General features: G+C 47.5%; 1 protein-coding gene across 1 annotated transcript; it reads right to left on the bottom strand.

Moving 5' to 3' along the window:
- Window positions 1-5,753: 5,753 nt before the first annotated feature.
- hspa9 (heat shock protein 9) lies at window positions 5,754-17,644 on the bottom strand. The gene is made up of 16 exons (XM_041989717.1): window positions 17,348-17,644; window positions 16,755-16,813; window positions 14,033-14,120; window positions 12,744-12,925; window positions 11,650-11,774; window positions 11,499-11,572; window positions 10,381-10,487; window positions 10,142-10,304; window positions 9,978-10,070; window positions 9,683-9,892; window positions 8,812-9,039; window positions 8,517-8,739; window positions 8,257-8,351; window positions 7,194-7,286; window positions 6,482-6,622; window positions 5,754-6,303 (listed from the first exon to the last, which is right to left on the bottom strand). Exons 1-16 carry the CDS (start codon window positions 17,426-17,428, stop codon window positions 6,235-6,237), a joined length of 2,031 nt encoding a protein of 676 aa, XP_041845651.1. The 5' UTR covers window positions 17,429-17,644; the 3' UTR covers window positions 5,754-6,234.
- Between the last annotated feature and the right edge of the window lie 315 nt (window positions 17,645-17,959).

The following is a 17,959-nucleotide window of genomic DNA, read 5'->3' as shown; positions in this document are numbered from 1 at the left end:
TGCAGATGCTGGAGATTCAGGTCTGATCATTTAGAGACCATGAATGTGGAGAGAGAAACTATGAACAGGCTCTGAGGTATAAACCAGAGCAGGACCTTCTCTAACACAGTAGCTGATATGCAGGGCCGGGTCTAGAAAAGTTCTGATGGGGGGGGGGGGCTGGGCAGGGGCACTGACCAGGAAAAGAGGGGTACAGATGGGATATAATTTATATTAATATTTAAAGTCTTGAATTTATTTAATATTGCATTGATTATTAAAACTAAAGCGCTAGAACCTGAAAGGGCAGCTAATGAAGAGAAGTTCTTGTAAGCTAAATGTTGGCATAAGTCAAAGTCTTCATCCATTTATCCATTTCAACTTCATTCTTCATTTATCATCTTCATCTTCATAATATAGAAGGATAAGAAGTAAAAAGGGTGGATGGTTGTTGACTAAGGTGATACTTCTCGGATTGCTCCTGCATCAGCTGACTCCATCTACTGAGCCTGAGCTGAGGACTATCAGGCAGAAAACCACACAAGCTAACAGCTAAACTTCTACCAGAAAGACTCCTCGCAAATCACAGAGGGCATGAAAGCCGAGTTTGTCACGGTGGAAACCGCCACGAAAATGTTGGACCAACAAGAGACTTTCTACAAGGAGATTTTGAAGACAGGAGGTGTCATTTAGGAGCTTCACACAAATGATCCTTGAGACAACTAACAAGAGAATCGATGGACTTGGAAGGACTTCCAAGACTCGATAAATAGTCTGAAGTTCCGTCAGAATGACACTAATCAAATAGAGGTCACTCAAACACTGGACGAGAAGACTCTAATAGAGTGGGATAAACTGGTGAAGGAAGGGTATGCTACACCAGTGGTTCCCAACCTATTTTCCTTGGGGACCCCCCTTCATGCAAATACTAAAAGGCCATGGACCCCCTGCTGCACCGCATGCCGAAACCATGCTTAGTTCTGTGCTTTCAAAAGTGAGATTCTCACCATAAATAACATATGCTGGCTGAGTCCTGTCCTTGGATAAAGCCTAACTTAAAATTACAACATATAACCTTCCTTTTTTCCTAAAATAGGGACAATGTATGGACATTAATCACAATGGCTCTGAATGTTCAAATCCTTGAGGACCCCCTGTGCTTTTGGGGGGTCCCGGACCCCAGGTTGGGAACCACTGTGCTACACCATCCCTGTCTGAGGACTTCTTGATCAGATTGATTACGTGGAGAATCAAACCTGAAGAAACAACATCATCATTGATGGAATATGCTCAGCTCGTGCAGAAGAGTGGTGGACTGAGACAGAACACGGTACGTGAGCTGTTAACCACCAAACTGAAAATGGAGGCTGGCTCAGTTCAGACTGAGCTTTACATCATACATTACATTCACCCATTCACACACACACATTCACACACTGATGGCGGAAGCTGCCATGCAAGGCGCTCAACCACGACCCATCAGGAGCAATTAGGGGTTCGGTGTCTTGCCCAAGGAAACCTCGACATGAACTCAACTTGGCCAAGGATCGAACCGGCAACCCTCGGGTTACAAGAGAACCGCTCTACCTTGCTGAGCCACGCCGGCCCCAAGCTGAACGCAGGTGGTGGAAAACAAAGCTGCAGGTTCACTATGAGATCTGTAAAGAGAGACTGAGGATTTCTAACCAGGAGCTGAGAAATTCAGACCATCTTTCTTTCTGACATCATTGCTAAGAACAGCAATAAAGCTCGAGCCTTGTTTACTGTTAACAGGCTAACTGATCCTCCTGGTCAGTAACCCAGAACTTCTATCCAACCGGGCCTGGAATGAGTTTGCTTCTTTCTTTACTGACTACACCCAGAAAACCAGGCAGTCAGTGCTTCCATGCCAGGGGAGGACATATTTCCCTGTGTCCACTCGGAGACATGAACACCAGGACACACTTTTCTCCAGTCAGTCCTAAAAACCTGGATGAGATCTTTGTCCATCTGAAAACCACCACTTGCTGTCTTGACGTGCTGCCAACCGGGTTTTTAGGAATGTTTCAGGATGCATGGCCTTAGATATCTTCCAGGTTGTAAACACGTCTCTGCTTTCAGGCGTCTTCCCTCAGACCCTAAAAACAGCCGTCATCAAACCTCTAATGAAAAAGAAAAACCTAGACTCGTCCCTCATGAGCAGCTACAGGCCGATATCAAACCTCCCCTTTGTTAGTCAGATTCTAGAAAAAGCTGTCTTCCAGCAGCTACACAACTTCCTGACACTAAATAAATGTTCTGATGTCGACCAGTCAGGTTTCTGGCCACACCACAGCACTGAGATGCTCTAGTTCAGGTCTTTAATGGCATCCATCTGAGCACAGATAGCGGGAACATTTCAGTCCTGGTACTGCTGGATCTCAGTGCTTCATTTGACTCGGCCGACCAGAACATCTCACTAGACCGGCTGGAAAACTGGGTCGGACTTTCTGGCTCTGCAGTTAACTGGTTAGAGTCCTGTTTAAAAGACAGGGACTACTTTGTGTTTATAGGAAACTATAAATCTGAGCAAACCAAAATAACCTGTGGAGTTCCCCAAGGCTCCATCCTGGAGCCACTGCTGTTCAACATCTACATGCTGCCACTCGCTCACATTATGGAAACAACTAAACATGTTACCACAGTTACGCTGATGACACACACATCTACATAACCATCTCACCAGGAGACTACAGTCCGATCCAGACTTCCTGTCTGGCAAAGAATTGACTTCAAAATCCTGCTGCTAGTTTACAAAGACCTGAATGGTTCAGGACCAGAATCCATTCAGGATCTTCTGTTTGGTTATGAACCAGATCCCTCAGGTCATCAGGGTCAGGTCTACTTTCTGTTCCCACAGTCAGAACTAAACGTGGAGAGGCAGCGTTCAGCTTTTATGCTCCTCACATGTGGAACAAACTCCCAGAAAACTGCAGGTCTGCTGACTCAGCAGTTTTACATCAGGGTTAAAACTTTTCTATTTGGCGGTGTCTTTTATTTCTTTTAAAGTTTGTTTTTAATGCACTTGTTATTGCTTCCTGCACGCCGCTGCAATGCTTTTAATGTTTTGTGTGAAGCACTTGAAGATGAAATGTGCTGCACAAATGCTGGAAAATTTCTCAAATGAACGACAGACAGCTGTTTCCTGCAATTTCAGGAGTTCACACAGAGTTTGAACACAGGTGGACAGACAATGTTGAGCTAACATTTAGCTTAGGACACTTCTTTATATACCCCGTCACCACCTGGGAAGTGTTGTTGCTTAGCTCCTTGTGCAGGAGGTTCAACGATGACCCAGCCTGGCAGGAGGGTGATATATCCTTGAATACTCCCAGAGGAACACTAAAGTAACAGAGTCTTGTAAAATCAGCATTTTTCCATCAACAAATAAACTTGCTTTTCTCTAAATTGAACGTCCGCGAACTTGTGCAGGTAGTAACTGGGCAGGCCTCCAGGGCTGCTCTTCGGGGTAGAGGTCAGCTGAGCGTGATGCAAACGTTGTCCTGAGCGTCAGGTCAGAACGTCATGTCTGGGCTTTTTGATTCGCTCAGCCTCGGTCAGTTTCATTAAGTGTTATTGGCCGACTAGCGGACTGAAGTGAAACATTCAGTTTTCTGTTAAATCCGTCGGGTTACAGCTGATGTCTGCTGGATCCAATTTTAAGTCACAAAAGTTGTTTGCCAACATCAGAGGAAAATACTTCTTTTTAATTGTATTCTATCCCTAATGTGCTTCACCCTGGGCCGAACATTGAATGAATGAACCTCTTATTTATAAATTCAGCTTTGAAAGAAGGTAACCGCCCACAGCGAGCAGCTGTCCGGGCGGTTACTGCGTCCTGGCGCCGGGACTTCAGCGTCGTCCTTTAGTGATAACGTTTTAGTTCGCCTGGTTTTAATCCCTGGTAATAACCTATATCCAGTGTTTCCTCTTCTTTTATTACGGCATCGGTTCCTCTCTTTTTCAGATCAGATGCTTCATTTCTTCTTCAGCCTCCATCTTTAGCTGCATCAGCATCAGCTGGGACGTCGAGGCGTGGTCCGAGCATGGAAGGGGCAGTGCCAAATGGAGCCTCGCGCCGATGCTCGTATCTCATTACTGAAGACCACGTGACCACCGAGGCCTCGTATGGTCTGGGACACGTGGCGCTTCCTGGTTGTAGACCAGGGGTTCCCAAACTTTTTAACCAAGACCTCCAAGACAGCACACGCTGGTTTTGCGTGGTGCATCATGTGGGTCATCCGGTAAATCGAAGGCCTGAAAACTGTCTGAATCTTCATAAATAAGGAGGATAAAGTGGTTTTGGGTGGATGGTGTTAACAGCTGTGAAAACACAACCAGATGCCAAAAATCTGCCAAAATTTAGATTTTTAATCAATCTCTCTTCATTTAGACAGCCTGTTAAAATCCTGCATTTCTTTGATAAATGTAGGATTCAGCTTTTATTACAACGATCTGCGAGCCCTGAAATTTGCTTGGGACCCCGGTTTGATGAAGGCGGCTGTAGACGATGGATGGGTTTGTGTTTGTTAGCAGGATCATTTGTAGCACTAGTTTACCATCTATCGGGTCATCGGTGGACAGAAAGGTCCCTTTGAGTATTGATGGTTTAAAAACTGTTGCAGTGTGTAAAATAAAGAGTTTCAGAGAAAAGGGGAATATTAGTGTTATATTGGTTTCTCCACCGAGAACCAGCAGGTGTTTGAAGCCGAGGCCGATGATGGGAAAATGCCTCCACGTCAGGGTGACCAGTTTTCTCTAAAATAAAACCCTGACATTAGAGGAAGCGTGATTATCTTGTTATGGTTGACAGATTGAAAAATGTGGTTTAATAGGAGTCAATAGGACTGTGACCTTTAAATAAAATTCTAACTGGAACTTCAAAGTTCTTGAAATGAAACTTTCTTACAAAAAGCTCACCCATATGAACCGTGGCAGGGTTACACACGGTACCGGCTGTGGAAGAAATTTTACTTATGTTCTATATATATAATATTATAATCACACCTATAATTACTTCCTTTACTATATTCATTTATAAATTGTATTTACACTGATCGTTACTATATTACACTTTTTACATTTTTACTCATGCTTTCATTCACTTTTAAGGTTTCTTCTCTTCATATACATGCTCTGTTAAAAGTTCACTACGAGGGTAAGATGATCTTCATCTGGTCCTTCCTCAGACCCTCAGACTGGTTCTGGTGGAGACACTATGTGAGGTTGTTTTGATACCAGCTCTTGGAGTTGTGTGTCCACCCGTCTTCAGGAAGGAGGATTCTTTCTACAGAAATGTACAACTCTTGTTTTTCCTCTTTCCTCCCAGAGTCTCTCTCGACTTCACGGGAGTCGGGACAACCACTCTCGTTACTTGCAAGTAATTCTGTATTCAATACTTCTCCTGTAATAAACCTTATACTTTTACTCGTTCCAGACTCTTGGTAATTTTTCTACAAGGTTCAGCAGAATCACCCTGCATGGTTTACATACCTTCAGCAGTTTGGTTTAGCCGGCAGTAGGTGGCGCTGGAGCGCTAAGAAGCGCAGAGTAATGAGCCTTTTCAGGACTGCTGGGCTGGAAAGCATCATTGCTTCTGGAAGCTTCATTTCACAAAGCCCAAAGGAAGGTGGGACACTTTTAGGAATTCCAGCCCATTCTGACCGAGTCTCCCAGACTATCCTGGTGGGAATCACCTCCACTCTGGACCATCACCACACCAGAGTTCAGTGGCGTACTTATTGAACCACACCGAGTCACGTTTCAGATTTATTAGAAAAAACTGCAACAGTAATTCTGGCACTCCACCCCCCCCCCCTTCAAAAACTGTTTTTCCATGAACCTGCTTCCATCTCCCAGCTGATGGGACCTCATCTTTACCCACCGATCCACCGAAGCCTGCCCCACCCAGCTGACATCCATCGTCTCTGCAGGTATAAAGCTTCTTCTGACCACATGAAAAACTGGGATCAGAAGCAGAAACTCCCAACATGGCCGACAGAAAAAGAAACTACATCATAATGTGGATTAACAGCTCGGTAAAATTGTGTGGACACAGTTAAATTACAGATATGATACCAGGACATTTATCTTCTCTACGAGTATTTTACTGCCAAAACACAGTAGAATAATATGACTGGAAGGATGACTCGGGTCCGCTGCCCTCCCCGTCTACTTCACCCAAGCTCAAAAGTCCTCTGTTGTCATGGTAACCTTGTGACAACCAAGTTCATCAGTCTATTGCTGGCCTTCTTTCTTCTCTCCCTCTGATGAGCCGGAGCTGCTGCTGTCGCGCTCTGCTGCCATCTGCAGGAACACAGAGGAAGTTCTTCACCAACCACAAACACTTCCACACAAACAGAACCCATCATGCATCTTTCAGTCCCAGCAGAGCACAAACACCAGATGCTGAAACAGACATGTGACCATGTGATGGAAGATCTGAGCTGAGAGGGAATCTGACGCCAGTCCCGCCCCCTCCTACCTTCTTGTAGGCCATCTCAAAGAGCTTGAGTGAAGCCTGCTGCAGATTGTTGGCCGCCTGCTTGATGTTCTCTCCCGTCTCAGAGTCCTTGTTGGCCAGCAGATCCCTGACCTTCGAGATCTCGTCCTTCAGCTTGGAGCACTGGAAGCAGATCCATGACAGGACCAACATGAGTTAATGAGCTGCTTCATGTTTAACTCGGTTGTTTCACTCCCTACCGCGCTGACTGTAGGATTTAAACAGATCTGCCCGTTCAGATGCTCCCTGACCAGCACCGGGCAACTCAGACGGCCCGTTTCCCACCCCACAGTCCCCACGACCCACCCCATTTGTTCAAAAATAACTAGTCATTTTAAATGAATTAAATCTCCACATATTACTGTAACCACTCATTAGTCCATAAACATGCATCCATCTTTTAGAATAAAACCAGTTTTTGTTTTTCTGGCTGGACTCAGGTCACATTTATGTTTCCAGGAGACGGCTGCAGCCCTGCAATCTCTTCCACAGTCAGCAGAGGGCGACATCCGCCTACAAAACAACCTCTTCATCACCTGATCTCCACTCAGTAAAATCTGGTCTCAGAGGATCCGGTAAACCTGTTAACCTGGACTTTGTAACCGGATATCATCCCAGCATGCAGCAGCTGCTCGTCTGCTGAACCCGTTTGAGTAAAAATGTTATCAGCTCATCATGTCGACCCAAGTCATACCTCATCAGCAGGAAGCTGATCTTTGAACTCCTCCATCTTGGATTCTGTATCATGGATGATGCCCTCGGCTGTGTTGACGGCCTCCACGCGTTCCTATGGCAACAGAAATCAGAGTTAGTCCACGTCAGAGACCCTGAGCCGCTTTATGACGCTTCATTCAGCATGCTGGCCTCCTGTCGCGTCTGCTGTTCACCAACAACAGAAAGAGTCAGTGAGAGAACGCCCCGAAACTCGGTCGGTCAGCTGTTCGGTGATGAAGAAGCATGGCCAGGCCATGGGGACTTATTAACCCACCTGCACCTCAATACCACCAACACTGAAGACATGTCTGATTTCAGGAAGTCCTGTCGCTCTCCATCACAGACCACCATTAACGGTCAGACCAGGGGGCAAGCCCCGCCCATTCACAAACCGGTTTCGATGCTGAGGATTGGTGGGTGGCCTTGTAAAGCTCCGCCCATTATCGCCATATCTGGCGTGAAGTGGTCGCCAGCTTTGTAAAGACTGAAACCTTTAGACAGCGAACATCAGTAGAAAGGAGCGTCAGCTGTCACGCTGCAAGAATCAGCCACTTCCAGCAGCTTGGATGATTCCAGCAATGAGACCAGACCTAACAGACAGTAACCATAGCAACCACAGGTGTGTCCCCCCCCTCCTCCTCTGCAGCTGGATTCAACTCGGTGCGACTCGTCCGTTCTAAGAGCAGCAAGTCAGTTACATGTTTGGCATGTTGGGTTTTTATCGGCTGCAGATGTTTCCTGATGTTTGAGTTGCACAGATGAACCAGGATCAGTTTCTGAGCTCTAGCTGCCTTTCTCCTCTGGAGCACCTGTACAGGTGAGTTACTGAGCATGTCCCAGGTCCGGGTCTGATCATTGGTGGAGATCACTACACTGGCTCATATTTTAAGCACTGTTTTTTATTTAAATCTAGCGGTTTTTTGTGGTGACTTTACTGGACGTCTTGTTGGCTGTTAGGAGATTTTTTATTTGATGTTTTCTTTGAGGTCGTGTCTGAACCAGGTTTCTATAGACAAGCAACTGAGGGACGCCGGTTCTCCTACCTTCCTCCTGCGGTCCTCCTCGGCGTACTTCTCGGCGTTCTTGATCATGTTCTCGATGTCGTCTTTGCTGAGACCTCCTGACGACTGGATCACAACTGAGGAGAAAACAGCCAGTTTCATTCTGAGCAGTTAAACAGGAAACCACCACTAACCGGAGACTAGTTCATGTTATTTAACCGGGCCACGTTAACCAGACGTGAGACTAAGTGGAGACGGTTTAAAAGGAGGAACTGAGGCTATTCAAAATGGCCGACACTCACTCTGCTGCTCGCGGCCTGTCCCCTTGTCCTTGGCGGACACGTGGACGATGCCGTTGGCGTCGATGTCGAAGGTGACCTCGATCTGAGGGACTCCGCGGGGGGCCGGCGGGATTCCCACCAGGGTGAACTGACCCAGCACCTTGTTGTCTGCCGCCATCTCTCTCTCACCTTGACACACCTTGATCTCCACCTGAGTCTGCCCGTCGGCCGCCGTGGAGAACACCTGGAGGGGACAGAGGGACGCTGTACTTCCTGTTTCTTAAAGTGGGCGGGGCTGAGGATCTGCAGGGAGTACCTGGCCCTTCTTGGTGGGGATGGTGGTGTTCCTGTTGATGAGTTTGGTGAAGACGCCTCCCAGAGTCTCGATGCCCAGAGACAGAGGAGTCACGTCTAGGAGGAGCACGTCGGTAACATCGCCGGCCAGCACACCGCCCTGGATGGCTGCTCCCATGGCGACGGCCTCATCGGGGTTAACGGACTTGCTGGGAGCGCGGCCAAACAGGTCCTGCACCGTCTGCTGAACCTGCAGACACCAGTACTCCACTTCAGACTCAGAAACCAGTTAGGACCAACGGACCCACCAGAGACAGAAACCTGAGACGCATCTGGTGGATTTAGTAAATCAGACTTTACGGTTACAGGTTAAACTGGCTACCAGCAGACCCAGATTACCCAATAAACCTAGCTAACTCGTGCACCTAGCTAACCCAGCTGAACCCGCCCACTTAGCTAGCCTAGTCCACCTAGCTAACCCAGCTGAACCCGCCCACCTAGCTAGCCTAGTCTACCTAGCTAGCCTAGTCCACCTAGCTAACGCAGCTGAACCCGCCCACCTAGCTAGCCTAGTCCACCTAGCTAGCCTAGTCCACCTAGCTAACGCAGCTGAACCCGCCCACCTAGCTAGCCTAGTCCACCTAGCTAGCCTAGTCCATCTAGCTAACGCAGCTGAACCCGTCCACCTAGCTAGCCTAGTCCACCTAGCTAACGCAGCTGAACCCGTCCACCTAGCTAGCCTAGTCCACTCCACCTAGCTAACGCAGCTGAACCCGCCCACCTAGCTAGCCTAGTCCACCTAGCTAACCCAGCTGAACCCATCCACCTAGCTAGCCTAGTCCACCTAGCTAACCCAGCTGATCCTGCCCTGCATCTTGTTGAAGGATTCCTACCTTGGGCATGCGGGACATTCCTCCCACCAGCAGCACCTCTCCGATGTCTCCTTTGGACACCTCTGCATCCTGCATGGCCTTCTGACAGGGCGCCACGGTGCGGCGGATCAGGTCCGCCACGATGCCCTCAAACTGGGAGCGAGTCAGCTTCATGTTGAGATGTTTGGGGCCCGAAGCGTCCATGGTCAGGTATGGAAGGTTGATGTCGGTCTGGAGACAGGACAGACATTAATGCGGTATTTCCATGAGGACATTTAACCTGCTGGTGCGACGTTAGACCCCTCAGCTGGATTACCTGCAGCGATGAGGACAGCTCACACTTTGCCTTCTCAGCAGCTTCTCTAACCCTCTGAAGAGCCATGTTGTCCTTCATCAGGTCCACGCCGGACTGAAAAAAACATGACAGCATAAACAAACTGAAACATGGATGACGAGGAGGACGGTGAGGAGAATACCCACCTCTCTCTTGAATTCCTTCACAATGTGTTTGAGGAGGTGCTGGTCGAAGTCCTCTCCTCCCAGGAACGTGTCCCCGTTGGTGGACTTCACCTCAAAAACTCCTTTCTGGATCTCCAGGACCGAGATATCAAACGTCCCTCCTCCCAGATCATACACAGCAATGCTGCAAACACATGAACATGTGGGTTTCCTGAATGCAGCACGGATGGACGTGAAGGCAGCATCGCTCTCGTACTCACATCTTGTCCTGGCTTTTGTCCAGACCGTAGGCCAGAGCAGCAGCTGTGGGCTCATTAATCACTCTGAGGACGTTCAGGCCGGCGATCTGACCGGCATCTTTGGTGGCCTGAGAAACAAACGCACCTCTACAGGTTATCATCATCATCATACCGAGATCAGATAACTTGTTTGAGAGACTTTCTGGCTTTCTGGTAAGTTGATTCTGATGACTGACAACAACCAGTCAGAGTCAAGAGAAATGAGGTCTAACATCCCAATTCTCCCCAAAAGGGAACAGAAGTAAATCCAAACGTAGTATAGTCGGGCGGTTTCGTCCGTCTCCTGCGTCGGTTATGTACTTAACCCGTTAAGGCCCGACCCATGAAAAAATGGTAAGTCCAATTTTTTTAATATGAGGTCTTTATTTGGCCCTTTAACAAAGTATAACAAAAAATTAACATTTTGTGGGGGGATTTCTACCATTTATTACCACATGATAGTTTAAAAATATTATAATGTGCTTTTCTGCTTCTGGGTATCAGTTAGGAGACAGAAGACAAGAATCGGATTGTGTTCAACAGGATTCTGAGCAAAGTTTATACCATAAATTGAAGTAAAATGTCTCAGAAACTCTCACGTCGGGTTCTTCTGGGTTAAATTGGTCCGTTTTCAGGCAGCTTAGCTATCTGTCATTTGACGCAGAAGACGGAGTGATACCAGCGGACATCGCGGGGGTCATGCTGAGCAGAATAGCTGACATGCAACCAGGGAAAGAAACAAACCAGAGAAGAAGAAGAGGATGAAAAGGAAGGGGGGAAAGGCAGAAGGCGAACGAAGACGAGGACAACTGCAGAAATTACACGGGTTTTGAAGAAAGACGATATGTGAGCGTTTGGGGCGTGGTGGGCGGTCTTCACCTCCAACCGGTTTCTGAAATTGACGTTCGATCGCAGGAGTGACCTCTGAACTCAGCACTGCCCACTAGTGGAGGAACTGACCTAACAACCATGGCAACGTGAAAGACGCTGGAAGTATGAGGACCAATATATGAAAACATTTGAAACGGACGTCACCATTTACGTACATAACAGAGAGAAAAATGGAGCGTTAGGCGGGCTTGGACCTGATGGGGGTTTACCTGTCTCTGGGAGTCATTGAAGTAGGCGGGCACAGTGATCACAGCGTTCTTGGCTTTGGTTCCTAGGTAGTTTTCTACAACACAGAAACAACCAAACTGAAGACCACCTGAACATCTGAAACTTTTACACTGAAACGCCCTCCGTCCTTACCGGCCGTCTCCTTCATCTTCATCAGAACGAAGGCTCCAACCTGACTGGGGGAGTACAATTTCCCGTGAGCCTCAACCCAAGCGTCCCCATTGGATGCACGCACAATCTTGTAGGGAACATTCTTCCTGTTGGTGAGAAAGAGATCACTGCAGCTGGCGGCGGAACCTGAACCAGGTCTTACCAGGTAAGACTCCAGTCACATGGACGACGACCAACACGACGTCAGCTTCAGTCTAAAGGAAATCATTTAGTCCTGACTGGCTCCAAAAGTAAGGCAAGAACAACCTCAGATATACAAACATAAAACCCTTATTTCCCTGTGAAGTTTATAAAACAAACAAGGCCACGATGCGTGAAACCATGTGTGGAAAGTTGCATATGTTTCTTTATATGACTGTCATTGTGGACGACGTCTCAGCCTGGAAAGCAGGACATGAAACAGGAAGTCCATCCAGCATATTTCATGTCCAGCAGGACAACAAGCGGCACAATGGAAACGTTAGCTGGTCAACGCCGCTGATGTTTAGCTAACGTAACTCTAACGTCAAATGTTCTCCTGTTATTCATAATTCATGTAAGACTACATAAGATGTGGTCTAGCTTCTCTTTCCACTGTTCCAGGATTATATGTGTCAAACAGCAGCTGGAAGTCAAAGCGAGCCAGATGTTTTCCTGCTTTCTAAAGAAATGTGCTTGAGCATTTTACAATGTAGTAAAAGCCTCCCAAGTCCAGGTAGAGATCCTGGAGCTTTTCCATCGGTTTCTCTGAGTTAATATGTAGGGTTTATTTATCCTGCACAGCAGACTAGATGTACGTGGAGTTTACTTTGTTGTTCTACTGTTATGTTGGGATCCGAAGACAAATAAAGAAATCTTAGACCTGTAAGGGAGCTCATATGGTTTTATACATTTAGGCCCTGTTTACACCACAACGCTGAGACAGTAAAATGCTAAAGTTTTGTTGTGTTCTGGCCTCTTGTTTCCATGGTAACAGAGTTTTAAGTGGACAAATCCACAAAGATTTGACAACGGCCTCCAGAGTGAAAATTCCTCAACGCAAGGCGACATTGAGGTATTTCATGTATTTTACTCACAAGTCTTTCTGGACCTCTGGGTCGTCATAGCGACGTCCAATCAGCCTCTTGGTGGCGTACAGCGTGTTCTGAGGGTTGGTGACGGCCTGCCGTTTAGCGGGCATGCCAACCAGACGTTCTCCGTCTGCCGTGAAGGCGACGACTGAAGGAGTTGTTCTGGCTCCTTCAGCATTCTCCAGGACCTGGAAGATAAAGGAAAAACCTCCAGGTCAGGTCATGGAAACACGACGGGAGGAAACAAAGCCACGAACCACACCTGCCCCTTCCTCCAGACAACGCTTCAAAAAACCAAGTCACAGTTCTCCTACATGACGCTCCGACCGATCCCCCCTCCGTTCCGCTGCACGACGCTCCGACCGATCCCACCTGTTCTCCTGCACGACGCTCCGACCGATCCCACCTCCGTTCTGCTGCACGACGCTCCGACCGATCCCACCTCCGTTCTGCTGCACGACGCTCCGACCGATCCCACCTCCGTTCTCCTGCACGACGCTCCGACCGATCTCACCTGTTCTCCTGCACGACGCTCCGACCGCTCCCACCGCTCCCACCTACGTTCCGCTGCACGACGCTGCGACCGATCCCACCTAAGTTCCGCTGCACGACGCTCCGACCGATCCCACCTAAGTTCCGCTGCACGACGCTGCGACCGATCCCACCTCCGTTCTGCTGCACGACGCTCCGACCGATCTCACCTAAGTTCCGCTGCACGACGCTCCGACCGATCCCACCTAAGTTCCCCTGCACGACGCTCCGACCGATCCCACCTAAGTTCTCCTGCACGACGCTCCGACCGATCCCACCTAAGTTCCGCTGCACGACGCTGCGACCGATCCCACCTCCGTTCTGCTGCACGACGCTGCGACCGATCCCACCTAAGTTCCGCTGCACGACGCTGCGACCGATCCCACCTAAGTTCCCCTGCACGACGCTCCGACCGATCCCACCTAAGTTCCCCTGCACGACGCTCCGACCGATCCCACCTAAGTTCTCCTGCACGACGCTCCGACCGATCCCACCTAAGTTCCCCTGCACGACGCTCCGACCGATCCCACCTAAGTTCCCCTGCACGACGCTCCGACCGATCCCACCTAAGTTCCGCTGCACGACGCTGCGACCGATCCCACCTAAGTTCCGCTGCACGACGCTCCGACCGATCCCACCTAAGTTCCGCTGCACGACGCTGCGACCGATCCCACCTCCGTTCTCCTGCACGACGCTGCGACCGATCCCACCTCCGTGTCTTATGCTCACACGTAACCGAAGACGGGATGCCGGTTTATCTTCACCTTGGCCTGCTTCCCTTCCATGACAGCAACACATGAGTTGGTAGTGCCCAGGTCGATGCCGATGACGGCCCCCCGGATGGCTTCGGACCTGCAGAGAAACACATTAGTAAATTCCTGACAGCTGACAGGCTTATCATGGATAACAGGAGGAAATATTCAGACTACAGGTTGTTAAACGCAGAGATGCACAGAGAACCTCCTGAAAGCGTCAGGTGGAAAAGATAGTTAATTACGCGTTTGCTGGAGTGGAGGCCAAAGAGAAAAGCCATGACTATAAATAACTGGAACAGGCTTTCCGTTTTTATCTGGAAAAATGTGTGATATCAGACATCCCACCGACACGATCAACTGATAAATAACAAGCAGCACATTATGGTACGAATCTGATGCACGACCTGCTGCAGGCCAGAGGTAGACGTTAGTATTGTTAGCATGTCGTGCACGTTTGCAGAGGTCATGCTGTTTAAATCCAGTGGCTCCAGCTGTACCCCGTCTTTTGACTTTTCCTCTCTGGCACCACATGAAAAATCCAGCATCACAAATTTAGGTGTAAATATGGGCCCCAGCCTAAAACTCCTGCTTCTTTCAGTCAAGGCGGCTGTCAAACATCAAGCCCCTCCTGTCCAGACGGTTATCCGTGCTTTCATTTCCACGCCTGGATAATTAGCCAGGCCTCCATGTCGCGCCATGTCGTTCCATGAACTGCTGTTATTTTACATTTCTTATAGCTTTATTTATTCTTAAAGTGCTGCAGAAATAAAATGGTGGGTGAAGTTCTGACAAAGGCCTGAAGATTTAAAGAGATTTGAGGTGATCATTTTAAGCCACATATTGGAACCTCAGCAGCTGTCTGTCGAGCACATCTGGCTGACATGGTTACTGGCAGAGGTCATGGTTTTGTGTTAAATGGCTGTACACTTTTATGTTTCTATTATAAATATGTCTGCTTTAAGTCAGAAAGGATGCAAATATCTTACTAGATTTTACTACAGTTGAAACAGTATTGAATCCCAAAGTTAAAGGATTTTCCATCATTTTCTGATTTTTTTACACCTGCATTCAGCAGCAGGTCAACACGACAAAGATGCAGAATAAATCTGTCTTTGAACTCATCTACAGAGGAAACTCATCTGGAATCAGGTGTGGAAGGAAGTCTGACATCAGCCAGAAATCCAATATGGTGCATCCCATGTAAAAAGAACACGTCGAATAGCCTGGTGAGGCTTTTTATACTCACTTCCTCTGTATCGTCTTATCGACCCCCTCCATTACCCATCTATTCATCCTTCACCCCTCATCTATTCTTCTACCCTCCCTCTGTCCATCTTTCCTCACTCTTTCTTTTACAGCCCCTCAACATTTCCTGTTCCTCTCTTTCATTAACTATCGGTCCTTCAAATAACCCTTATTACCTTTTTCCCAAAAGCCAGGGTTGCAGGGAGTTGAGAAGCCCCCCACATCCTGAGTCTGCTCCCCCAGATGTCCCACCTCATCATCAACCACGTAAAGTGGCTGAAACATGTTTCCTCTTTAGGGGTCTGGGCTCTATCTTAAAGATAGAGGTGAGAAGCTCGGTCATCCAGGAAGAGATTGGAATAGAACTGCTGCTCCTCCACATCCAGAGGAGCCAGATGAGGTCAGGATGCCTTCTGGACGCCTCCTAGTAAGGAAACACGCTGGAGGAACTACATCCCTCAGCTGGACTGGGAAACCATCAGGATCCCCCTTCATGAACTGGCCATGGAGAGGGAAGTCTGGGCATGGATGGACGAGTGGATGGATGGATGGATGGATGATGGATGAGTAGATGGATGGATGGATGGATGGCTGGATGGATAATGAATGGGTGGGTGGATGGATGGATGGATGGATAATGAAAGGATGGATGGATAGATAGATGGATGGATGGATAAGTGGATGGATGAGTAGATGGATGGATGGATGGATGGATGGATGAATGGATAATGAATGGGTGGGTGGGTGGGTGGATGAATGGATGAATGGATAATGAATGGGTGGGTGGGTGGGTGGATGAGTGGATGGATGGATGGGTGGATGGATAATGAAAGGGTGGATGAGTGGATGGATGGATGGTGGATGTTGTAGTCAGGTCTGATGAGGAGGTCGTGCACACATGGGGGATGTCATTGTAAAGTTTCACCGCCCACTCCAGGCCTGGCGTGGACCCGACATCCTCTTCAGTCCCATTCGTGTTTTCTATCTGCACAGACGCAGTTTTCATTCCACTGTTGTGTAAAGGCAGTTTTTTAAAAACATGTAAAGAGAAAATTTGGTGTTTTGCTCGGAAACGTCGTGTAAACAGGAGCTGAGCTTCTTGCTCACCACCACATATAAACAAGTCAACATCTGACTCAACAATACCACCTCTGGCAAAGATGGAAAAGCGAACCCGGATAGTTTCAGGAACTTATGATGGAGCCGAGGTAAATGTGACAGTTTCATCCTGTGAGCTGAGAGGAAGCCAGGCCACCGCTGGGTGGATCAACTGTAGATGTTCACAGCAGCTTATGTGTGACATTCAAATACACTCCAAGAAATGAAGATTAATTTCAATCTGCTCAGTATTGATTTCTGGATACCTTAACAGATTTATGCTGCTTCTTGTCTTCAGAACCGTTTAGCTTTGAGCCACATAATGAAACCTGCTCCCTTTTACTGGACCTCTGGTCATTCCTGGACTTTTTTTAAGGCTGATACTCACGCATAGTCTCTCCTGGAGAGGGCTCTTAGAGCATCTGGATGGAAGCCACTCCAACACGCCTGTAAAGACCAGAAACCAAACCTTAGCTCATGTATAAAACAGTAAAATGAGGTTTTTATCATTTCTTTGTCCAGACTGTGTTGATCAAAATCTAGTAAGTATTGTAAAATGAAGGGGGCTGTAGAGGCCTCACTGAAGGTCACAGATCTTCTCCACCTCCACACCCCTGTGACCAGAAACCCGTGTTCTTTGAGCACGTGCATCACTTCAGCTGTTTCTGAAAATGCTTTTATTTATTGACTTCTTTCTATCTGTAATGGGTCACAAACTGGAGCAGATATGACGTTGGTTCAAAATTCGTCACAAATTATTACAAATTTCCGATTACAACTAAAAACAGTTTACTAAACACAACTTTTCATAAACTGTAATAGTTGAATCTCACAGGTCGCTTTTTAAAATGATAAATCCAACGAGATGACATTTACAAAGCTAACAGGCGTCCATATGCTAAACCTGTTAGCATGCTAAGCTAACCGGCTAGCTGTCAATTTTTAAATTTAAGCTCGATAATATGGACACCTGAGGCTTACCTTTTTCACCAGAGAGGACACATTTCTGGAGCAGCTCCCTGTCGGCAGAGTCCTTGAGATGTTTCTAGCGACGCTCAACATTTTGACAGCTCGGCTAACAGGCTTAATAAACTTGATAATATAAACGTTTAACGGCCTTTAATTTTAACAGCAACCTCGGAGCTGATGGAAAGCTACAGAGTTTTATCTCTGGGAATCTGCAGGCGTCCAAACAGCAAGTCCTGACCACAGAAAAAACTGGATATCCAGCCGAACACGACTTATCCTCTGAGAAACGCAGCAGTAAATGAACTGCGGACCTCCTTCTGGAATTATCCAACACATGTTGCACCATGCAAAGCTGAAGGCCCCCAAATTGGCTCGCCCATTTACTGCCTGAATTATTTATCTTAATAAAAAATATCAAAGAGCTGTTTAAGATTTATGGACCAGTGTTTATTAACTAAAATGACATCAATAAAAAAATAGCCAACACGATCAACATTAATCATATATACACTGATACGGTATTTTATTTTTTTAGATTATGGCCGGGAGAGGGCAGCTACAGGTAGTGGGCAAGTGAAGGTCATGATGTAACGACGGAGCTTTCACGTGTGTTACATCAAGGAT

The sequence above is a fragment of the Melanotaenia boesemani genome, chromosome 7, assembly GCF_017639745.1.
Source record: "Melanotaenia boesemani isolate fMelBoe1 chromosome 7, fMelBoe1.pri, whole genome shotgun sequence".
NCBI classification, from domain to species: Eukaryota; Metazoa; Chordata; class Actinopteri; order Atheriniformes; family Melanotaeniidae; genus Melanotaenia; species Melanotaenia boesemani.
The sequence above is the reverse complement of the archived record's forward strand: the minus strand, read 5'-3'. Positions and strand labels throughout refer to the sequence as shown.